Genomic DNA, 26,066 nt, shown 5'->3' with positions numbered 1-26,066 from the left:
AAATGAATGTATTTGCATATATATAGGGGTACATTTATTTTGTGCATCATTATTAGCTACCACCCTCCTTCCCCCTTCCCCCTTTACCCCCCTTCAACCCCTCCTCCCCCCCCCCTATTTGTCATTGTCCCCTCGGGGGTTAACCTCACAAAATTTTGGTGTACCATGTGCATTGTAAAGAAGGGATATTTATCAAAAAAATTACTTAGTTCATTAAAACATTGGGTTTTTTCATTCAACTTTAGGAAAATTTTACGTAAAGAGAAGGGGTGTTTGTTTTGGGGAAAAAAACTTATTTAAGGGGTTTTTGAAATTCCCCTTGAACTCTCGTGAGGTCGCTCCCCCAACCTTTTCTCATTGCCCGCCCTTGTTGGGTCCACATGTACAAAATTTAACGCTTCTTTTTTAAAAAAAAGAGCCAATTAATCAAATTTCCACAAGAAAAATTGACGTGCAATTTTAATTAACATCAATGTACATTTGGTTTAGCGATCCAACACTTTCCAACATGACTTCTGGTTGCTATCCAACATCTATGTTTTTGGGAAGCTTGCGAAGATATCCATGAATACCTTCTTTTACTCATTTGAGTTCGATGAACGGCTTGGGCTAACTCTGTTTGCAAAGCTTTATTCCTTGCATAAGAGAACCCAACTATACCACAATAGAACCACTCGAACATCTCATGAAGAGCATTACTTCCATTAATCCCCCCTCCATGTCGCGTACTCTTGAAATAAGCACCTCGAGCTCTATAATGAGACTTTTCCATCCCTTGGGCACTCCAAACATTCAAGGAACCATATTGGCGAAGAAACCATGGACCATGAGCATAAAGAATGTGCTGCATACATAGAAAAAACACATGAGGTAAACAAGAATAAATTGATTACAATTATAATTTTGAAAATAGCAAATACCAAACACACCATGTAGTGAGAGTAATGTGTGATTCACCCCATCCATCTACCATGGCTTCAATGAACTCTTTCACAATGACTTTATATAGTTGCACATCATCATCGTCTATGGAAGGCTTCCTCAAAATCTTTACCAGATTATCCAATTCTTTCGAAACACGTATTCTCAAGGTTCTGACATGAGGATCAGCTTCCAAATTAGTGGTGCAATCACATAACTTTTTCCAATAATTCCAATGCAGATTTAATCAATGTTTTCCATGATTGGACAAAAACCTTCATGCCTTAGAGCCTCCCATGGACACTTTATTTGGAAGATTTCCTAATTTTCCTGACAATTGTGTGTCTTTGATTAGCTTTACATTCCCCCCATGTAGACGCATGCTTGAGAGTAAAACTTCGACCCTTGCTATACATGATGCCGCTCTCTCCTCCGGTTTCATGTTCCATGCATATACAATGTGCAAGTAAAGCAATTTATCAATGAGCTGCATCTCCGCATGTAACCACAGAAATGCACTCTTTGTAATGGAATGTTTAAAATTGGATCCCATTTTTTATTGTTCTGATCTCTGTTGGGTGCAGCATCTTGATTGCAGCTCATTACTCCATTGCTTCAATACATCCATTTGTTAGCATCATCATCTGGGATGTCATTCATTACATCTTTAGCATTCCCAAAGCCTTTTCCTCTTTTTATTTGCTCTTTCCCTCTATGTATTCCTATGTTACTGCCTCGAGTTTGGTGTGAGTGCATACAATAAAGACACCAATATGTCGCATTTGCATTCAATTCCGTTCCAAACATACACTTCAATGTCTTAAGATCTTCTGCCATGTGCCATTCAACTTTAAATGATCCGAACCCTTCAACTTAAAGCAACTCTCCTTTCGTTTGTGCATCTATGATACTTGGCATTGGAGATCTATCAAATACCCATTTCAAGAATGAGTGTGTCTCTTTAGGAAGTTCAAACATGGCAAGCCACCAAATGTGCTTTTCTGATTGCACACTAAAATCGATCCTAATTTCCCTATCTTTGGCATGTCCGAGGGCTTTATTCATCAAAGTAATACTAACCCTCTCCAACTTGTGGCCTTTTACAACCTCACACTCATCCAATTCGATAATGAGTACTAACTTTCCTTCACAATCTGAAATATTAAAAGATTTACATGATTAGACAAGATTTCAATAAAAATTGTAGCTCTCTAAACAATATAATTTTAACCTACCCCATGCTTTCATGTTGTAAAACTCCACCATTGTAGCTTGGACCCTACGTACATCCAAAAAAACATTATTATGTTCTGTGTACTCAAAGGTTCTTGGTCCTTGCTTTGCCCCTTTGGTAGTTGGTCCTCCTTTCTTTTTGCTATGTTGGGCATTTGTCTTGTTTGTGCCTTCCAACATCATGCTTTCTGAGATGTGTATAAATCCACCCAACAAATCTTGAACAGCAGAATTTGTTTCTTTCCTTGCATTTCTAACGTATACTGGTCTCGACATTAGAGGATTCTTAATGCCTTGACATCGAAGTGCATTTACAAAGACATTATACATAGCTATGTACCCTTGTCGAAGCATCACATGCATGGACAACTTCTGATGGATCTACAAGATTCTCTATATCAGTTGCAACCTCTTGAAATATCGCATGTTGCAATGAACACCGACGAGGGTCCCTAAAAATAGAAATGAATTCTTTCTTCTTAACTACATTCTTTACGGCACAAAGTTTGTCAGAGGTATTTCTTCCAATAACCTCCTCCATAAAATTTCTGCAGAAATCATGATAACATTAGAAAAATAAATGACTCATTTGTAACTAATGCTTCATAATTACAAAACAATCCAAATATACATACCTTGTAGCTTTCACCCTGCGCTTCCTCGCTCCACCACCATATGCCAAGCTCTCCATTGATTGCACGGGCTTGATCCTATGCTTGTAACCTAGAGGGGTTCTTTTTATCCTTTCTAATCTCCTAGTCAATGTAGCAAGCTCTTGTTGGATACACCAAGCCTTTTTCAACAATTTGTTCTTCTCATCTATTAATCTTGTGATTGTCTCTTGTGACCTCTCTTTTGCAATTTCTGAGTCAGCAAGTTTTTTTGGTTCTTGGGTATTTATTCTTGAAGGTTATGCACGATATCTCTAGGTACCTTTGTCTCTCCTTCCATTCTCAATAAGTGAACCTTCGCAAAGTGTGCTTCAGCATTGGAATGGCTGATGTGTTTACAATATCCTAGTAAGCCTTAAAGACCATCGCCTACGTATTGAATCAAACTCGTCACATTTTCAAACAAACATGGAGCACCTGTCAAAGGATCCACTGGATAGAGTCCACCAACACTCCATAAGTCGACAACTTTGTTCCTTGTCATCGTAATTGATCGAATGCATCTTTGCTGGCAACCTTGTGGCCATAACATTGATGAGTTGTGGCATACTCTAGTGTAACTTTGATGTGCAAGGTGCTTTTTTGTGGCTTGTTGGTGCAATCTTCCAATGGAGCCATGAGAGGGATTTAGAAATAAGGCCTTGGATCAGTTCAAAGAATAGAATTGAATCAATGGAAACAAGTTTGAGAAATAATAGGATCAATGGAAGCAAGTTTGGGACAAAATGATGAGACGAAATTGAATTTGGGTGTTGCAAAGTGCTTACAATAGAAGGAGTATGAATGTGGGATCGGAAGATGATTATGGTGAGAAGGAGTAGGATTTAGATGTTGAAAAGTGATTTGGGTGCATAGGCATGATGTGGGGAAAAGTTTGAAGAGTTTTGGGCCATTTTGGGCACTTTTGAAAAAATTCAAATTTTTGGGCTAGGGTGTACCCGCGATATATTTTTTGGGAATGTGGACCACCTAAAGGTTGTAAAGAGAGTTAACTTTTTGAGAGTGGGGGGCCCTTCAACTGGGAGAGGGAGGTGCACTTTTGGGGACCACCAAGGGCCTAGGGAGATGTACTTTTTTGTCCCCATATGGGGTGATAGGACCCTTTGTAGGCCTTGTTAGTTTTTAATCCATTTTGCTAATCCACTCCTTATGAGGCCCTTTTTGAGTCCAAAATTCCCCTAATGTTACATGAGCCAAGAAATACAAAATAAAGCTACTTTAAACTTTAAAGAGGAACTTATCCAACAAACTAAACTTGCACTACAAATTATGCAAGTACACTTGACACATGATTACTTGAGCACCATACACAACATTGATACTATTGACCAATATTTAACAGGTATGGCTATAAACGATGCTAATGGTAGGCTATGGGGTGACTTGGTAATATTATACTGGATTGCACAAGCACTTAATATAAACATTATTATTTGGTTTAGCTCAACATCCCATCCATGTTTAAAGTATATCTTCAAAAATACCTACATGTGTAATCTTGTATATTATGATACGTTTCAAAATAATAGTCACTATGAACCTATTATGGACATAGATGCTATACAAGAATACAATAACCTTGAAGGTATCCATAGATATTTTAAGCCACAGAGTGTTTAAATCAAACACAACATAAAAGGATCCGTACATCATGGACCAATGACGTTAATAATGATTTAATTTCTTTATTTCTACAAAATTAACAATTATCCAAGTTACAAGTATGCTCAATAATCTTAAAAGAATACCCACAATCAAACATAACACCCTACTCTATAGTTGAACACTTACAATACATACTTCGAAAAGAAAAAAAACTTGCAAGCACACAATCTCTAAAGCAAAACCATATCCACCAGTAAAAATATATTGAAAACTTTGAGCCTTCTATTGACATCATTTACGATTGTGATAAATATGCCATCATGAATTACCTTAAAAAGATTCTAGACATTCCTATACATGCTTGCTTTTGCTGCAAACGGTTGTCATTTGCTTTTCAATTGAAATAGCATTGCTCAAAAGGGATAGATTTCCTTGAACATGAACTACAAATGCAATTGACATGCAGTGAAAAAGAAGACGCAAAAATTTGCATTGAGTGCTACAAGAAAATCAAAAAATACAAAATACCAAAATACACATCAACATACTACATTGAAATGCAACAAAAATTGCCAAAAAATTCAAAGTTAAGCGAACTGGAAGAAAGATTAGTTGCTCCTGGAAACACATTTGGCCAAATACACCAATTTTTGAACTATGGGCACCAAAGGTAGTATTATCAATGTGCTTGCGAATCCCAACATCATAGAGATTGTACTTCCACGGCTAGTAGAGAGCACAATGACAATAGGTGTAGCAATAAAGCATAAACTTGAGTACAAATCAATTTACATGAGTGGGTACATTCAGCCATATAATGTCATGAAAGATTTGCACATTCTTACATAAACACCACTCTACAGAAAGTACAAAGTTAGATCTCAAATATGTGGATCTCACAATTTTTTCTAAACTATGAAATAGACAAAACAAGTCAAAGATATAATGACCAACAAGATAATAATGATAATAATATTGAAATCTTTAATGAAGATAACGTCAATGCTTGTATATATACACTCGTACTAAAGCAAATTTTTTACACCACATCTAATATTATAACAATAGCGCCTTCACAGGAATACCATCCACTTGGATTTTTCAAAGATAAAGATTGTGAAGAATTAAACTTTCCAAAATTGTTCTTTGGCAATGAGAGAGGAACAACAACAAAAGAGAGAGTCAGCTACCAAAAAATAGTACAATGGGAATCAACAAACCAATACTGACAATTAGCTATGCATCTCCTACTTATATTACTAATGCATTTTTCAAAGTGATCAAAGTTATGACCCAACAAATCGCATCGTCATCATGGATCTGACTTCAAAAAGGGAAATTCAAAAATAGAATCATTTATGCACAAGAGGTTAAAACAAAAGCAAACCTCGATCAAATATTATGATCATACATAGGCTATCGTGACCTACAATGGGGTTGCATACATCACCAAATTACCTTGAACAATTGCAAAAGAATTTATTCTCCATGATACGTCAACTTTGTCCACCTACATTTTTTGTAACGTTACTAGCGGAGAATGCCATAGGAACCTCTGCAACAAGCTCTGCAAATACTAGCAAAAGGCAATTACACCCAAGATGTGTTCCTTAGTTGTGTCTATCCCTAAGTTGAGTTCTCCTCCTCAAGACCTTTACCTGTTCTTTTAAAATCCAGTGCCCAATGAGTCTAGCTTCGTCTGATATGCATTTGATAGCCTTTAGGAAGTATCTAGTGTGCTCTGTGGCTCTCACCCACTTGTTTGACATACTAGCAATTCCTCTGAAAGCCTTGTGCCACATTCTTATAATATTAATTTGCACATAAGCTAGATGAAAGAAGAAATGGTTCACCTTGAACCAGGATCTAAAAATGCTCCCTTCACCCTTCTGAAGAGAGATCAAAATTGGTTTATGAGATCAGAGAAAGGGAGGGACGTTAGAGCGCTACTCGAATCAAACTCCCTGAGTTTGAGCTATACTCCTTCCATGTGCACATTGCTTGTAATCATTGACCTTGGTGTATTTGGGTATCAAACTCCCTTAAGCTTGTCCTGTTGAAGTAGATCATTCGGCTTGGTCACCTTTACTCATCATTGATTACCCTGCATTTGGCAGTTGTACTCTGTGGATGTTAACAGGCCTTGAGAGGGATAGAGCCTGCAAACTCATTAAAGACACAGTGCCATACCAACTAATTGCAAGCCAACTCTATCGCATGGGCAAGGATGGCATCATGAGCAGGTACATGTGTAAACATGAATATATCGATGTGCTTGAAGAATCCCATTCAAGGATTGCGTCATCCAAAATCCTTCCAAAGAAATTAGCTCTGTCCAACCAAGCTTTTATGTGGAAATGACCTATCTAACTATTTGACCAGGTGAAAGACGTGTCTTCTGAGGCATCAATCAAAACGCTTGATCCTTGAGGATATTCCAAGCGGTCAACTCACTCCCCCTTATGACATTACCTATTCCGTTCCATTTATCCCTTCTACATTTGACCATATTAAAATCAGCCAGAGAATAGTATTGTCTTACTGCTCCACTTAGAGAACTTCTAAAACACACAAAACATGTATACATTGATGTTGAAGATTTTTTCTTTGTGACAAAATTCCAATCACGCAGAAGCAAAATGAACATGGTTTACTATGGATACAAAATGAGACAAAATGTACCTACATACAACTAATCAAACAATGATGAAATCATTAAGTTCATAGACAAATATATCTCATGCAATAGAGAACTTATCGATGAAGAAATATGAAATATACAAACCCACTATCACAAGCATACATGTAGAAAAAAAATAAAACAAAATGTAGATTCAATGTTCCTCAACCACCAATGAAAGAAACTATGATTTTGGTACCTAATGAAAACGTAGATCTAACAAATCTTGAAAAGGCAAGAGAAATATTCCAATTCCTAGAAGTAAACACTGAAGAAAGTAAAATTAAAACATTCAAATAATTTTTATATGTTTTATGCTCAGATGAATAGACATACAAACAATCAATTTCTACAACATTAAAACATCCAAGAGTGTTTCTAAAACATAACCTACCAAATATACGTACCAATGTTTTTGCATGACTACTTATAAATCTATGGAAATCTAATATGGACACTCAATATGTTTTAGAGCCGTATGCGGCTGCATCCTACTACACATTGTACCACACAAAATGCGATAATACAATAACAAAAACTTTTAATGTAATTGTAGAGAAATGCAAGCACAAGCACAGTGATGCTGCTACACGTACCAAGCAACTTGGATCATGATTCCTAAACATGCAACAAATGTCTGCTCAACAAGTAGTTTTTATAGTACTCTCATTTCCACTGCACCATCTCTCTATATCATTCGAATTTATCAACATGGCACCCGTGCAAGATAAATCTTTCATGCTAAAATGCAATTATGAGCTCCAAGACTTACCTGACAATTCCACAAACATAATGTGCACATCTATCATAGAAAAATACAAGGCACGTCCCTCTTCCCTTGATAATTGTACCCTATCTGACATTGCTGCATTTTATAATTACAACAAGAGCTTCAAAAAGAAAGAAAAAGATAGAATCATAAGATCACGACCCCAAAAACTATTACAAAGAGATGATCTTACTGCATCTACCTTTTCAACAAAAATAAGAAAATTAAAAGGTTCAAATGTAACATGGAAGGACTTCTACACTCTCCACATTGATAATATAACAAATAATGCAAAGAAATAACACACACTTACTGTAACAACAAAGAATCTAGGTGGAATAACTTTGAAGAAAATGCTCATCAATTATCAAAAGACAACGATGACTTCATAATCTCAACACCACTTGACTTTCATGAAAACAATATCAAGTTAACGAATGCTACAAATATCGTGTTATATAACTTGACCTATGAGGAAGATAGCAAAAAGTTTAAACGAGGCATGCCACCATACCAATAACTAACACCAAAAGGAGTTACTTTAACCTCAAATGAATACTACAAACAAATATGATATCTAAATCCACAACAACATCAAATTTTTTATGACATTTCATTCAAGTTAAGTTACCAAGAAGAACAACAAATATATGCATTCATCACAGGAGGAGCTGGTACCGGGAAAATAACTCTCTTAAAGGTACTCATTGAATACTTAACAAGAAAATTCAATTCAAATAAATGCATTGATCTATTAAAATTAAAAGTCCTAAAACTAGCATGCATTGGTAAAGCTGCATACAATATAGATGGAATGACACTACACTCAGCTTTATATACTCCTATCAACCAAAGAGAAAAGTCACAAATACCAGATGAACAACTACATGCACTCACAAAAGCATACTCTCAGAACTACAAGCAAAAGTTATAGACAAAATATTTTTATTAGGAGCATGGATGCTTACAATACTAGACAAGCATTTATGGGCAACTAAACATGTATGGTATCTGCCATTTAGTGGAGTGCATGTTTTCTTCTTTGGTGACTTATATCAAATCCCCCATGTGTAGGATAAGTGCATATTTCCACGACAAGGTATACTGCCTACAAACATTCGGGGACAAAATTTCAAATACTATGGACTCTCACAGGTTATGTAGCAAACTGATATTGAGTTCATAAATGTTCTAAACAAATTTCAAAAAAACAAACACAGGATGAAATTGATACGACAAACGAAGCATGTTTTTACAAACCCCCGCATGACTTGACAATACCACACTTAATCTATACTCAAAAGGCCACAAATTAAAACAATAACATCATTTTCCAAAAAACCCAAGGTGAAATTCACATTTTCAAAGCAAAATACTTTTACAACAGTCATTTTAAAACAAACATAACTTGACCAAATAATCCAAACAAAATAGATGGTTTACATACAACGCTAGAATTAAAGCCATCAATGTTAGTAGAACTATGTGCAGGAAATTACGACACAAGAGGCGAACTAGTCAATGGAGAAGATGGCTGCTTTTGCACATCAACAATAACAAATACGAACAATCCAATTATTTGGATACAATTTCTTCAACCACGTGTAGGTGCAAAAACACGAGCTCGACATGCAAACTTATATACAAATCGCATTCAACATAATTGGATATGCATCTTACCTATCTCGAAAGAAATACAAATAGGACACCACATCACAAATATAGTAATCAAAAAACAATTTCCAATACAAAGAGCTGCAGTTTGTACAACACATCGCTCACAAGGATTAACTCTAGAACAAGTAGCTTTCTGCCCAGCAAATGTTACTAAACATGGGTTAACATACACCGCACTATCACGTATAAGATCAAAAGAACACTTATATTTACTATCACCACTGACAACTTGAAACTTCCATGTAGACAGCGCCATCGAAGAAGAAACTGAATGACTATTAACGAGAATCCTCGTGACAATTTTCAATCGTACAAATACAAGACTTAGATGCAGGTCACAATAATATATTGACATTAAACACTCGTTTTTTATCAGCGATGTAGGTGAACTAAAAGCGCATTCCTTTATAAAATTTAGTCATGTCATTTGTTTAACAAAAGTTAACACATCTCAATTAATAACATACTTCACTACTAGCAACACATATAAATCCATCACAGCCCCTAGTAAACATGCAACAACAATTCTCTATGATAGTGAATATAGTTTAAAAGAAACACACATAGAAATGACGACTAATTATGACATAATCGAAACAACATTACAAACTACTAGACACATGTTACTCCATATCATAGCAACATATCATTCACCATCTAGTAACCAAAAAACTTTCTTAATAGTACTGAGCAACAACAAGATAAAAACAATACCAATTAGTTCTCCAACCTTCATCCTTGGTGACTTTAACATTAATATGCTCATAAATAGTAAAGAACAGAGAATGTTATGCTTGCTAATGTCTGCAAATCATCTAGTGCTAGCAAACAACTTACCAAAAACTAATTACAAATCACTCCTAGATCAGATATGGACAAATGCATCACTATTAGAATCAGTTACCACAATAGCATACCAATCTATTGGTCACATCATGATATAGTTATGCTATCTTAAAAACACCATTATATATGCCTTCATTTGAAATAGCACAAGAAACTTGACACTAGAAAACTTCATACTTGGGAACTTGAAACTTGAAACCTGAATATGAGGTAACCAGAAAGCTGGACTTCTAGATTCCTATTCCTCTATTAAGATGATGGCTAAATTTCTCGCTTGCTATTAATGCTAAATACATGGACAATCAATCCCTTCAGGTATGCTCAGAGGCTCTTTCTCTACGTGCGAGCTCCTTCATGTCTCTCTTCTCCATAGCCATCAACTTCTCTCCTCTCTCCTACTCGCCCAAGCTACACCTTTCAAGATCCTCTCCTAGACGCCTCCAACTCGGCCGCCTAATTCACGAAGCTCTGCAACATGCTATTGTAGCTCTTTGCAAACACCTGGCTAACTCTCCTTCGATTTGAGACATGTTTGTGGGCGTGACATGTATGCACCCTTTCTTCACGCAACTAGTTGATGCGTCTAGCCGTTTGAGTTGCTGAATCAGCTCTTTGAATCTTCTCCATGCCTTGCTGCAACCCAAGCTTCCTCTTCAAGGCTGCTACGACTATAGCCCCTTTCTACAGGTTCATGTTGAAGCTCCTCCTGGTGACATCGCCATTTGAGCTTCTACTTACTAGTGCCTCTGCTATATTGTGGGCACCTCTTTGCTCATTCTCAGGCTTCACATCCAGGCTTCTAACTCCTCTTCTCATAGTTCAGCTATGTCGATCCTAGTTACGCTCTCACGCCTTCACTGTCACACGCGCGGCGGCTCGCCTCTACTCCAAGCTCCCACCTGCTCTAAGACACCCGACTCTCTACAACTTGCCATTAGAGCTAATAACCTCGCGTATTCGTGTGCAAGTCCTTGGTTGTAGCTCTCTAATTTGCCATGGAAGTATTCACGCCTTCTTCATTTGGAGCACAAGCTTCTCGATCGCCCATCTCCTACTCATGGCGTTTTCTTGTTGTTCGATATTTGTGAGCTCTGTTTAGTTGGCGGCGTCGTCAAGCTTCTCCACACCTCTACTTGCCCAGGGTGTTTCTTTGTTTGTTGTCGTGTTGTGTAGCCCATCCCATGAATGTTCAGGAACTTGGTTGTAGGGACCCTCCGGAGCTTCTTGTCTCCCTTTTCTTTCAAGGGCTACCTTGTTATGTGTCCAAGTAGAGCTATTGCACATAGCTCCGTTTCTAAGCTACCCTTGCTCAGCAGCTCTCTATGAGCACTTGTGACCATCTTGCTTTGTTGTTGTCTCTTCCTGAGTCCTGCTTGATGGAGTCTTTTTTTGCTGGACCTTCAAACCGGCTTCTACCTAAGAGACACACTCTCAAGAAGCTCAAAAATGGACCTAGGGACACACCCTAAGCACAAACTCAAACACTTTGCAACCTTCACAAAAACACAACAAGCATTTGAAATAAAATCTAGTAAAACTCAAAATCAAGGAGATAAGGACACACACTCACTCAATAAACCTCAACGCATACACCCAACAAGTCTCACAGCAATCCTGACACAAATGTCCAAACGTGATCCAATGGGGAAGGAAGAAACAGATTCTCTAACATAAAGTCAGTCCCCAACGCACTGTGGCTTACACAGATTTTGAAAATCTGATGCACGTGACACAGTCAAAAAATTTGAACACACAATTAGAAACTCACGCCTACCAGGCAGGACCTAACTCTGCTCTAATAAGATGTGAACAAGCACATAGCTCTATAAACACATAGTTGAACACTAAGCACATAGCGAATTGTATGAGAGAGATCACAGAGTTGGCTATACACAATGTACTCTCATATAACTAAAAAGATGAAGATGATACACCTAGGTGTGTTGCTCTAAGTCCATAAGGACTATTCACACAAGGACTTAGGATCCCTCTAGAGAACTCTATGGTCCTAACCATTTATAACATCATATGAATATACTTCAACATGACCTGCATGGTGTACTATATAGTAGTCACCCCTCTTGCCTTGAGATAATTCAATCTTCAATGCTCACTATCCTATGTCTACTGTCATGTGTCTAGCACCTATCCAAATCACCACCATCAGTTCTCTATTGAGAGCACACGGGTGGACAGCAATAGCCATCAGTTGTATGAGTAGTTGTGGTGTATCAAAAAAATGTTATTCTCTCCATTTTTCTATTATGTTTTTGTGTTGCATTGTTATCCTCCACACTATGTCCTCTTTTCTTTCACATTGCACCAATGTTAATTAAATAATTTGTATTACACTCATTCTCGGGTGAATATTTTTGAATATCACCAAAGATCAATGTTTATGGAGCTTGCCCTTGGATTGTGCATATAGTTTTAGTGCATCATTGCATACTATGTAAACATATCAGTTGTTGTCAGTTTGCTACATCCTATAGTTGTGAGAAAGATCAAATAATGCACATTTTGGATGAGCATTTTCTTGCATGTATGTGTAGAATAAATTTTTGATGTTTTTGAATAAATTGTTATATCCTCTATACATTAGAGGAATACATACTTCACATGCAAAATAGCAGTTGTCATGGTTTAATGATACCACTCGAGAAGGAAATCTATAATGTTTATCTCATGTTCAAGTTTGGGTGTGTAAATTAATTTAGACACCAACTCTATCAAATATCATTGAGAAACACATAAGTTATGGATCCAACAAGTTACCCATATGCAATATTTTCCTTGTCCCTCACAAAAAATGGCTGCACCAAATCATGTTCTAGCCCTACGGTGTTACTAGCTTTTTCAAGGCTATTAAACTAAGACAAACTCTTGACCAACCATGCAATTCTATTTCTCAAAAGATCATTGGTTTTACACGGCCTAGAAAAACACTTGGGGAATCTCCATGCCAAAGGCAAGCATTGTGTGTGTGTGTGTGTGTGTGTGTGTGTGATGGATGAATTTTCATGTTAGTTTCATTAAGAAGAGAAACTTTTATATTAGACTAAGTGTCACAAGTTTGTATGTCCTAATTAAAAAAAATGTTTGAAACGTTTGCTACTATTCGAAACTTATGCAAAAAAGTTTAAAGTTTCACAAGGCGACTTTACATCATTTACTTCAAAATTCAAAGAAAGTATATAAAAGTACACTATGCCCTATCAATACTGTGAAACTAAAAAAGTAGCTCAATAAACATTCACCAAGACCTAGGTTTATATATATGCATAGCTTCAATAAAAACATCCAAGGTGTGTGCACATGCACGTGCACGTTCGCTTGCAACAAGGAAATGGACCCTCACCCTTTGAAGTTTGTCTATGTGTTCGTGCATGCGAACGTGTCCACCTTGGGCAATGAGTTAGAAATTTGGCCAATTTGGTAGCTCTTTTTAGTATTATATAGAAAAAGAGTTGTATCTTGCCCAAACATTAGTCTTTGCAATATGTTCCCTTTCATAGTTTACAAATGGACTTCTAATCCAAATAATGAAAAAAGCAAAAGATTTCTTTAATAAATGGATTGAATTGAAAAGCTTCATAGTTTGTCCATGGGTGCCTATAGCCATTTTATTAACTAGGCCATTTAGATAACATTTGGTTAAAAGAAAATACAAGATATGCCTAATTATGTGATTTCAAAGCGTATAACATATATGGATTATGCTACATGGTGCATTATATATGGATTGAAAGAGTTATAAAAGAGTGGAAAAAATACTACCAGACTATGCAACTTATAAGAATAGTGCAAGAGTAAAGCATCAACAAAGCTATAATTATATGGCATTAAGTGATCCATGGTCATCTAGACAAAGTCTCTAAAAATTTTTTCCACCAAGAGTGCTTGCGAAGCAAACATTGAGTTAGCTCTAAATAGCTTGCTTTTTTCCACAGTAGCCTTGCTAGACTGCATCCTAACATTCAACCAATATGGATGCTTTGTTAGTTTTTCTCAACCTTGGCAATCACCATCTTCGAGTTAGACTATTCCTCAACCTAGAATCTATCTAGATCCTAGATTCAACTAGCCATAATCATAGATCATCAATCATGGTAAGCCTTGGTAGATGCGGTTTGTGCCACTGGGGTCACATTTTCCCACCCTCCAAACATATTTATGACCCCATTAATGGAGATAGAAAATCAAGAGTAAAGATATAATCCATTGTTGATGCCATATCTAAACTTCTCTACACATACTCATGTTCCCTTTAAAAGATGTTCAAATGTTCATTCTTGAACACTTAGAGCCTATCACTACAAGTTATGTCCAACAGGTAAACTTAAAGAATTAAGTTCTCACCTAATCCAACTGTTTGCCCCCAAAAAAAATACTTAACTTGGGAAAGTTATCAAATTACCATCATTCATTAGTCCTCTTAACCCTCACATCAAACTATCACTTTATGAAGAAAGAGCGTACCCATATAACCAATATATACTACCTAGATAGATGTATTATAAAGACATATTCAAGCTATGCTTCTAGCAACTATTGTCAAAAGATCTACTCATCCAACGACCTTGATCAACAACCTTGGTAATTCTGGTTGACTTCCAGTTTCCAACAAAGAATGTCCATGTTATGATAACTACCATTACAAGTGATATCCAAGGATAAATTTAGAGACTTCCCCAAATCAGTTTTGAACTATAACTGCTTTCCTCATAAAGCTACACAACTTTTGCACACGAGAACACGCATACGCACACATTCATAAACAAGTGAAAGAACAAACGACAAGAGATACGGTGCCACTGGGTTAAAACTAGTGCTTACTAAACTTTGAAATGCCAACCCAAACAACAAATGTTTTCGAGTGAAAAGAAAAACAAGAAAAAGGAATGTAAACAACCTCAAAACTAACAACAAAATGGGCTTTAAAGCTCCCCACTTTGGATTTTGATTCTACATTCAAGGATCATAAACAAACCCATGGCTGAACAAATAGACCACGACAAAACGTTCTTCACCTTTCAAGAAACTGTTTAAAGTATCCTTTCAATATCACATTACCTCTTATGACTTGGCAATAGCTACTTTACTAAATGGGGCGAAAAAACTAAACGCAACATGTACAGGCATATCGGACCACATCAAGGTCAATACAAGATTTAAATAATAGACCACGACAAAACGTTCTTCACCTTTCAAGAAACCGTTTAAAGTATCCTTTCAATATCACATTACCTCTTATGACTCGGCAATAGCTACTTTACTAAATGGGGCGAAAAAACTAAACACAACATGTATAGGCATATTGGACCACATCAAGGTCAATACAAGATTTAAATTTGTGTATGGACTTGATGCAGTGGTGTCCTTGAATTTATCATATCAAACCTACTTATGGTAGACTTTCATCTTCCATAGAGGGTAATTTGTCCCATCCAACTTACCCGTTTCCCCAAAGTGCAGAAGTAGATATCTTGCAGCCATGACAATGAACTGAATGAGATAGAGATTGAAAGTTGTACACCTGTTTGAACTTCAGTTGCCCTCCTCCTCACAAGGGCACTGTCCTCAGACTTGGAAGATGATTCCCTCAAGCTCTGAATCAAGGTCATCCTTCAACAAGGTCCTTGCCTTCAAGCTCCACTGCTTGTGAACTTCTGTCAGAGCTTTGATACCATGTTATAAAATGACAATAGATACGTAGCAGAAGACTAGTAGAGCCCAAGAACTCACACAATGGTGCTAAACAAAACTTCTTTCCTTACGTGTACTTAATATAGATGTGCAGCAAGTGGACAATGCATAGGAGAGATTTAGAACCAACAAAACTTATATTTCTGTCCAGGACGATGGACACAATAGAAAAGCAATGTCGAGTGTGTCACCAGCAAAGTGCTATCTAAATGTGAACCCCTGTATATAAACAATACATGTTTTCCTACCTCCACGGCACTCCCAAAACACTTGGCCGGCGTGCTTCCAGAGCTTGAGGTGGCCTCGTTGTCGTACCCGCAAACACACCTTCAAGCTGCCCCTCCCGAAAAGCCAAATACAAGGTAGTATATGCTGTGAAGACTTGACCTCCTTGCTGTCTTGATGTGCAGCTAATGGTGAGGCACAATCTCCCCCTTTGATCCGTCCTCCTTGCTGCCCTGATAGACAGCCAAGTGATGAAGAAACCCTTGAGCCTTGTCTGCTGCACTCAGCCTGATCTGATAGAGTGAGCCCAAGGGGCTTCCTTTTATAGGCCCCAAGGGTCCCCACAATGAACCGAGCAGACAGGCCGACCCCTTAGTCAGTGGGGCCGACCTGCTGATCTATGGGCACAGCCCCACATGCAGCCATGTGGCTGCCCAGACTGTCCCACCTGGCCACATGGCAAACTGCCAGTGGCCCAGGCCCTTAACAGCCCCAAGTCAGGGTCTTTTCCCTGGCCTATACTCTGCTCAAGCCAATCACAAGCAGTCTCCTGGTGTCCCGCCATGTCTCTGGACCTGTTCCAGGCCTGTAGCCTCTGTTCCAGACCCATACCATCTGCTGCAGCCTTCTGTACCATCCCATGCACCTGCACCAGTAATCCTGGCTTGCTTCTGGCCTTCCCCACACAGCCAACAGGGCTCACCTGCTCTAGAGCTTTACACAGGGTCCCAGACACATCCCAGGACTGTACTACAACTTGTGCCAGGCTGTACACTTCCTGATCCTGGCAAGATTCCAAGCTTTGTTGCTGCTCCGATTCTGCACCAGAGTCTTCCAAACAGCCAGGTACTATTTGTAGATGTGCTGCCTATGTGGCAGCCCCATTTTAGGTATCTTGTGAGTGTGCTACCCACATGACAGCCAGTGTGCTGTCCATGTGGCTACACTGGTCCACATCCCCCATGCTCTCCTCATATAAGGGCTTACAAATGGGGACGTGACCATCTCATTTCCAACATAGGTAAAGGTCCTAGTCTTGTTTACACAGCTGAATAACAACCCTTGGATTTCTTTAACACTGGGTTAGCCAACCACACACTGTTCTTGTCACCATCACTAAAATGACGTGACCTGCCATTTCATGGATGATTAGCCAAATCATGACTAATCATTCACATTCTTGGCATCAATTTCTGTGTCCCTAGTCTTGTTTACACAACTGAATAACAACCCTTGGATTTCTTGAACAGTGAGTTGACAACCACACACTGTTCTTGTTACCACCACTAAGGTGATGTGACATGCCATTTCATGACTAATCATTCACACTCATGGCCTCAATTCCAGTATCCCATACCACGGGAATTCACCCATCAGGTGATTGACCAAGCTGTGAATACCAAAGGATGTTCATATAGCTGTAAGACAAAACTTGACCAAAGAAACAAACATATACTACTTTAAATTCATCATAGAACAGAAAGTACTTTAAAAGCCTTTCCAAACATGTGCTTTAAACATAAGAGATTTAGAGCTTTTGTTTAAAAAGAAATTCATATATTGCTCTTTAGACTGGCACAAGTTAATAATTACATGCATATGACTACACCCAAAAAGACCAAATGGTGGTACAGTTACAATCAGACCTCGTTAAATAATCTTTCGGTTGGGTTTACTTAATTTCTTTTCCCGGAGAAAGTTATGTAGTGAACTAGGAGGTTTCATAAAATACTGAACCCAACACTATCTCCCCTATTTTCCTTGGTCAAACTTGTAGTAGCTAGCAGAGCAACATTTTCAAGCGATTCTCCAGCGTCATGCGTGATGTGCAAGATAGCAGCTCATGGAGATGTGCAAGATAGCAGCTCATGGACTCCAGAGTCACCACTCATGGGAGGACACTCTGAAATAACCAAAATTTGTTAAGCTTGACTTAGTTGTTGAAGCTGATTTGTATGGATGCGGTGATTGACTTGGATAGATGGAAGTGACGCACTTCAGAACCGTGAGTCCAGATGATTAGGCGAAGTTATAGGCATGGAAAGGAGGCTGATGTAGGGACTGAATGGGCTGCACAAAGTGTGCAAAAAGAAATGACAAGCTTGGGCTGCATGAGGATCTAGGCTGCATGGAAAAGGTGTGGCAAACTTTGCCTTTCTTTCAAAACTTTCCTAAACGGGTTGGTGTCCTAGAAAAGTACTTTAAAGAGGTACCTTTCAAACTTAAAGTTTACCTTTGTGAAAAGTAAAAGAGGGAACTTTAGCTTTAGTGGCCTACTTTTTAAGAAAGTACTCCTACATGCATGCATGCATGTAGCCACTTGGAAACTTTAGAACTCATGTGACAGTTTCACACACATTGCTTGCATTAAACACAACTAAAGTGGAAGTAGAGATTTCTAATAGCTACCAAATCCAAAGTCGCTTTCCAAGGCATGCAACCCAGAAAAGTAAGTGCATGTCACACATGCATCTCCCCTAGATCCAAAACAGTAGGACTGGACTGCATGTCAACAGTTCTACTTTTGTTCTTCCATAAACACGCATGCAGCTTTCACAAAACCACAAACAGTCCAGAAGCATCCAGGCCTCAAAACGAGCTTGCCTGGAGCCTCTTCTCTGCAATTCGCGGCTACCCTGACCCTGTTTTTCAGCAACTCGCAGCCTTGGAACAGTTTTGCGACTGTTCCAGGCTGTTCTAGGCCTCAAAAAGCAGTCGCAATTAGCCTTCATGTGCATTGCCAGCCCTGGAAACAGCAGCACAACTGTACCAGGCTGCTGCGCGATCTGCAAACAGGTTCTACACAGCAGAAATTCCCATGCTAAATGCCGTTCCAGCCCTCGGCTTTGCAACACATCTATTTCTGGCAATTCTTCTTCCTTGTCATCAAACGATTCTCTCTCTTCTTGCTGCAAATTCACTCACTGCTCCATCTAGACCTAGTTCCTCCCTTGCAAAGCATATCATCTTGCATACACAGCTTGAGGAATCAAAAACGAAATTCCAGATAGCACAATCGAGCTACCTTAGCCAGAATGTTTCAAAACGAAATACTTGATCAGTTTGAATCATCTTCTGCAACCACATTCTCCAAGCATAACTACGCAACTGAATCACGAAGAGTTCTCTTCTCCTGCTGCTGCCAGGAACAAGTGCACTCCAAGGAAATTTATCAGGAACAAGTGCATCCTATATCAGGAAATGCACTCCCAAGGAAATTTATGCATTCCCTCACAACGTTAGGACTCTGCAGATCTCATACCAAATGGGACAACCCCTAGGACTCTGCAGATCTCATACCAAATGGGACAACCACTAGCGAGGTCTGGTAAGCCCCAGACCGTGGTAAGGTACAACTTAAGCCAGCCAAAGTCCATACAAACCATGGGACACAACCCGTAAACAACCCATAAGGGTTGGAGCTAGAACTCACCTCCCAGCTGCAGGCTCAATATGTCGAGCTACCCCCAGGCTAGAGGTCTAGTCCATCGTATAGCCAGCCAGCCTCGAATTTCGGACATGTGTCCCATACCACATGCCCTTCTTGTAGGTCCGGCTCCCACGCCAACAAGTCTATGTCCAGAGGAGCACACTCCTCAGACCTCTGATAATGAGCCCTTGGCCTATACTTATAGGCTAGGCCTCAGGTATCTTTAGCTGTGAGCCTATACTTCAACATGCCTGAGTAAAGTAACTTTACTTTGTGGCTCTTAACCAAGTATAGCTTGGCCATGCTATGCCTTTAGAGGGCCAGCTCAATTCACAGGATCTAGACTTCCCCTTTGCTAGGTCTGGTCTCAACCCTGGATTATTTCTAACCCTGAGTTAGACCACACTCTAACCTTAGATCTAATCCAAGATCCTAGGTTAGCCAAGCCTAAGCTTTGATACACCTATACCCTAGTTAGTCCAGTCATGGACGTAAAATCTAGCTTCATTCCAAAGTGTGCACCCAAGGACCACACAATAATCCAGGTAGCTTGGAAATTTGGGAGTTGCTAAAAAGGCACATCATGCTTCACTTCCATGTTGTCCTTTGTAAATCGATGGCCCCCAAGGGATTACAATTCCAAATGCAAGAGCAAATAGACAAGGCTTGGCTAAAGCAAGAGTTGTGTTGGGGTAAGATGGACGAAGATGTAGAAATCAGTCCAAAAGTGTACCAACACCCACAGGAAACTCTGCTGAGGTAAGGTAGTACGAGAAAGCCACAGGGATCAAGAATCCCTCCAAGAAAGATTGTACCAAGTAGAGAAGCTACCCAGATGAGGTTAATAGCCTATCATGCCATTATAGCAAAAGAACGACAAAGCCAAGCATAGTTTAACACAAACCTCAAGGACAAAGAAATAAATGAAGGCATATATCTAGATTAATCCAAGAACATACCCAAACTCATCCTATAAAAACACACCACATAGTGCAATATCAATCTCATGATAGTCACTCACAAGGTTGAAAACCATGAACTCCATTACACAAAGCAGGGACTGACTACTAACACATCTCTAGCAACGTTGTTCAACGCCCAACAGTGGGTGTAGATGAACAGCCAACAGCAGGTGTAGACCATAGTATTATTATATGCTTCACACATACAAATCCAAAACCAGCATCCATTTATACAAAGGCCGCCGTACTGAGTTTCTATCCGTACTCCAGAGGTGAAGAGCAGTCTCAGCTGTGATAAAGGCTAGCACTAAATTAATGAAGGCAAACTAAGTTTGCTCTACAACACCAAGGTCCACAATACAAGCAAACCTCTTTAGCTGAAGAAAAGCAGACGGAGCAAGGGTGAGCAGTGGGAGAGAGCAAGTGAAAGCACCTTATTCGACAAAGGAGATGAAGGACAGAGCAAGGGCAGGTAAGGAGACAGCAGGGGAAGCAAAGAGAGCAAATGCACAAGCTTTCGACAGTATGACCCTTATGGCATAAGAATCGACCACAAAAGGAGTGGAAAATGTCTCTACTGGTAGTCATATTTTGTACTTGTCCATATCTTCAACCTAACCATGGTCCAAAATGCAAGGCGAGTACAGGAGACTGAATGATTTGTAGGCAGCTGCTCCCACAGCCCATCAGGGCAACAAGGGTGACGAGGCAATAAGAAGTAAAGCATGCAAGGAAAAGAGGACTAGTAGGTGATGTAAGAACTTGTCCTCTGTTTTGTGGGAAAGGAGCCCAGCACAATAGCAAGTGGCTGAGAAGGTAGCATATGCAGAAAAACCCCGGGTTTGGAAGGAAAAGAGGCTAGGAGGTGACACTGTAAAAGCACATTAGCCTTTTACCTGCAGGAGAGATTTTAAGCAGACATTGAAAGTGAAATATTAATTGGAGCTTCATAAGGCCCCTCCATCAAAAGGGCTCTTATGGATTTACGCTGCAGCAGCATGTGAACGCATCAAGCAAGACCTTCAAATATGCAGTATGCCCACGCAGTCAAGTTATTATATCCAGAACTATATACAAACCAACTGGTGGTACTAACCCTGCAAGCACAGACTAGCTCTCAGCAGGTTCCAACCCCAAGAGAGGAATTGTGCCTCTTTCTTTATGAAACTGCAAGCCTCTAGCAATTTTCTGACCAAGTATACAGATAAGGCAATGAGTAGAAAACATAATCAAGGCCCAACTGATGTAAATTAAAAATATGAACATCTGAGTATTGTATTGCAACAAAAAACAGCACAATACAATGGGCAAAGATGTGCTAATAAATCTTGAAGTAAAAAAAGGAAGCACCAAGCTCACATATTCTAATTGCATCATGGTGACTGCTGCAGAGCGAGATGAAGCTAGCACAGCACGAGAAATGACAGTGACTAGTATTCAAGGATAAAATAAAATTACAATGGGCAGTGCTGTGTATCAAGAATGCCACAGTAAAGAGTACAGCTACGTTCCGCATCCAAAAATGGATCTGCAATTTCAATGGCTACCTCTTGTAGAGAAGGCTGAAGCAAGCACATGACTGAAAGTACAGCCACTAACAAGAACACCAATAGAAATTCGAATTCAAGTCAACTTATTGATGAACCATAGGACCCAATATTACATTTTCAATAAAACCCAATTCAAGCTCCATTCCTTCCATATTTCCCTCGCCACCTGATTCTAATCTTTACTCACCAAAATTGGATATCCACCAAAATTTGGTATATGCACGGTGTAGGAGAACTGGAAATCTAGATTCTGTTTGAATAGACACAACTCCCTCTTGAAAGGCTTCCACCATCAATTATTGAAGTAGATCCTCCGGGGCTGTGATACCAAGCATCAAGTGATCCCATGTTAAAGATTAACACTCGATGGACCTTGCTTATGCACAGCCGAAAATAAATTGACCAATCCTCTTGCTCTCTCCTACTGGGTGCCCCAAAAGTGAGGTCTTCAGTCGCTTATGGAGAAGCCCCAAAATGCTTTCTTCAGCTATCCTTACGCTGTAGGTGTTCTGCTCCACACTTAGCTAGGACCTGCTGGATCTGCTTATTACCCATGCCTTTGCTGCATTGTGCAAAGCCCAAGTACTCTCTGCTAGTGCCTGGAATACACCCTGAAATGGCAGATCTGAACTGTGCACGACTCCCCAGTGCTCTCCTCATTTGGGGGCTCACATGTGGGGAGTTGACTCCAAGTGACATTTCGAGGACTCCATGATTCAACGAATCTACTAAAGAGCTAACCTGAACATGGACCTTCAAAACATTTCAAGGCCACCTTGCATAGACTGAGGATCCCAATTAAATCGACTGCCAACAGTTAAGACTTTAACATGTCCACATCAGTCAGCCCCCGTTCGATTTCTGCATGTGACCATTGCACCAAATATCTTATTTGCACAACACGGAAACCAGGTTCTACCTGAGCTGCTCTCTTAGGCAGGAAGAGGGGCTGGTCAACTTAGAAATTGCAAAATCCCACTTTGTAGATAGGTGAGGGATGGTTTCTCCTTAGCAGCAGGGCACAGCACAAGTCACAAGTTACAATATATTGTGGCAACCATATTCCAACAAGGTGCTCCAGCTCGTCCAGTCCAGGCTTGGTATGGACTTCCACATAGCTCTGTGACTTGCCTTGGATTGGACAAGACGGAGCACCATTTTGAATATGGCTGCACAATATCCTAGTTCTTAATAATTTAGTACGTAATGGGAAGACTTCAATTTGAACATTTTATATGAGGGGTCACATCTTAAGACGAATGCATTCAATGGAAACTTCTGAAGCATCAATGCACCAAAATGTACATGGAGATGCCAGCCAATTCAAAAGGTTCAGCTGCAGAAAGGATGTTTAGATGATTAAATCGGCACTCCATCACAGCTGATTGAATAATCCTAATCTTGTTGGCAACTTCTGTGAGAATCAGGGAGAATGGAGATCTCCCATGGAAATAAATGGGTCATTCACAATAATCTTAATGCCTCTTCAGTCCTGCCAATAGTATGACCCGCTAGCAAATGCTCCAGCATCAGGATCAATCTGGTTAAGGAGCAATCAGCTTTTCTGCTATGCTGTCCGTCAGACACACACATACACATACTTATCATCCATACATAAAATGGCTTTGTGCCTGACCCACACACGCACACATGTCGTCCTTAATTAACTCTTAAAAGTGTAATACAAATACTTATAGAAGAGAGAAATTAAGAATAGATAATATGTAATTGCTGTGAATTGGTAGGCGCACATGTCGACTACTCATTCCTCTCTCTAGATAGCTGGTTCTTAATGACTCCAATGAATAGACTAAAGTTAACGATTGAAATAAACACCAGAAAAGAAAAGCAAGCCAATAGGGCAAGTACATATACCTAGATGAATCCGAGAACATTCCCAAACTCATCCTGTAAAAACACAACATAGTGCAGTTTCAATCTCATGATAGTCACTCACAAGGTTGAAAACCATAAACTCCATCATGCATAGCAGGGACTAGCTACTATGACATCCCCACTGACGTCATCAGCACCCAATAGTGGGTGTAGACCATAGTATAAAAATATGCTCTCACACATAGAAATCCACACACCCACACATACTTGAGCATCCATTTATACAATAGGGCAAGTACAAATTAAATATGACTAAATTAGCAGACACATATAGTTCTCAAAAAAAGTCATTACTTTGAAGGACAAGAATTCAAAGTTTAATAAACATATGGGGATTTTACTTCATGAAATCGCATTGTGAGAATGGGATATAAGTATGCATACACACAGACATCTAAACCCTTCATCCCACCCTCCAGACGGCCACAAACTAACCACAAGAGAAAGACTCGGTGTATGCACTCGTCGCATCAAATTGCATCCTCCCTGCCCGCCCGCCCCTCCTCTCCCCGCCCGCGGTCTCCTAGTACTAGTAGACTACCGATTGATAACTGTAGTAAAGTTTTCTGTGGCTTGAGAAAGAAGATGCTACCATCCTAGAAATCATCTCCCCAAATAAAGACATTATCAGAGAAGAAAACATGTTGCTTGACAAGTAGGGGGAGAAAGCAATGTGCTAGAATTGGCAGGCGGTTCCATTGCACTTTCCACCCCGTATGAGAGCATGGCTTGTAAGGACTTCATCTTTTCTTATGTATAAGGAGAAGTTGCCATCCGCGATGCTCTAAGATGCCCAGACATCCATACGTTGCATTGGAACGCATTCTATTTGTTCCAGTGTGAGTGGCTAGAGCCCAAACTCGTTCCGAAACATTGCGAAGCTCAAGCAGAATCGTTCTCGTCCCTTTTTATACCGCGGATCAGGCCGGTTTCCTGTTGGAATAGAAACTCGCGTTAGACTCCAAGCGCATTGTGCGACCATAGGTTTCATTAACCGATTAGCAAACGTCAATATCACCTGAGGATCAGCAAGTGGTCGTCTCTTCTCGACGTAGCGATACCTATCATTTTCGGCATTCAGAATTGCTTTAGCCTACAGATAAATGTGGATGTGAGAAGTGCTGAAGGGTCCCCAAAGCGTCAGAGGTTAAACAAAAAATAGAATGCGAGAGCGGGAAGAAAATGGACCTCCCGTGCTTTCTGCGCATCACGCTCGGGCTTGATCCAGAGATAGTAGGCAACAGTGCCAGCAACGAGCCAAGCTGCGAGGTTGGTGCGACCGGTGACGCCGCCCATGGCATTCCCCACGAAAGATTTGATGTTTCCGAGGATGGAATTACGCACCATGGTGCTGGTGGGGATGCAGCAAGGCTACGAACATGCAGAGAGGAGCAAATCTGGGAGAGCAAATGTGATGGGTGCTGAAGAAATAGGAACGAAAGAGCTCAGGAAACAAATACTTCAGCGATTACCATTCTTTTCTTTCTGCTCAAAGCAGAAACTCCTGGTCGCAGTGCTTTCTACACAAACCCCCTTCTTAGAATGGTAGTGTTTTTCCTTATCAACTTCCATTCGCTTAACCAATTCACAATGATTTTTTTTTTCCCCCTCTCCCACGAGTCTATGGAGAGGTGGATGTTTTGTGGCCTTGCACCTTCTATACTTCTATACTTCTATGTCTATACTATTCTTTAAGAAAAGGATCCACATAGAGCCCTCTCGCCCTCTGGAGGTTTGGAGAGAGTGAGAAGGGAGCTTCGCGGGAGGTTCGGGGAGGAATTATAGGTTTGGGGAGGCTCGGGGAGGAGCGCCACGCTACAATGAAAAGTGGGAGTGGATCTGTGCCATGTGGCTCCCGACAGAGGCCAATGCAAGCGTAGTCTGGCAGAGGAGCA

At 39.8% G+C, this 26,066-nt stretch overlaps 1 protein-coding gene across 1 annotated transcript; it reads right to left on the bottom strand.

Annotated features, from left to right (window-relative positions):
• Positions 1–24,487: 24,487 nt before the first annotated feature.
• On the bottom strand, positions 24,488–25,781 carry LOC147880683 (uncharacterized). The gene is made up of 3 exons (XM_087371127.1): positions 25,360–25,781; positions 25,190–25,264; positions 24,488–25,104 (listed from the first exon to the last, which is right to left on the bottom strand). Exons 1-3 carry the CDS (start codon positions 25,516–25,518, stop codon positions 25,054–25,056), a joined length of 285 nt encoding a protein of 94 aa, XP_087227253.1. The 5' UTR covers positions 25,519–25,781; the 3' UTR covers positions 24,488–25,053.
• Positions 25,782–26,066: the final 285 nt, after the last annotated feature.

The sequence above is a fragment of the Dipteris shenzhenensis genome, chromosome 32 (genome assembly GCF_047967505.1).
Source record: "Dipteris shenzhenensis isolate YYH24624 ecotype China chromosome 32, Dip_SZ_1.0, whole genome shotgun sequence".
Taxonomy (NCBI): domain Eukaryota; kingdom Viridiplantae; phylum Streptophyta; class Polypodiopsida; order Gleicheniales; family Dipteridaceae; genus Dipteris; species Dipteris shenzhenensis.
Note: the sequence above shows the minus strand (reverse complement) of the source record. Positions and strands in the feature narration are given on the sequence as shown.

Bases quoted from the DNA above. Each gene is read 5' to 3' on its own strand.
- LOC147880683 (XM_087371127.1), bottom strand. From the start codon at position 25,518: ATGGTGCGTAATTCCATCCTCGGAAACATCAAATCTTTCGTGGGGAAT. The intron at 25,265-25,359 runs GTCCATTTTCTT...ATTTATCTGTAG, and splicing joins ATGCGCAGAAAGCACGGGAG to GCTAAAGCAATTCTGAATGC. The intron at 25,105-25,189 runs GTGATATTGACG...CTATTCCAACAG, and splicing joins GACCACTTGCTGATCCTCAG to GAAACCGGCCTGATCCGCGG.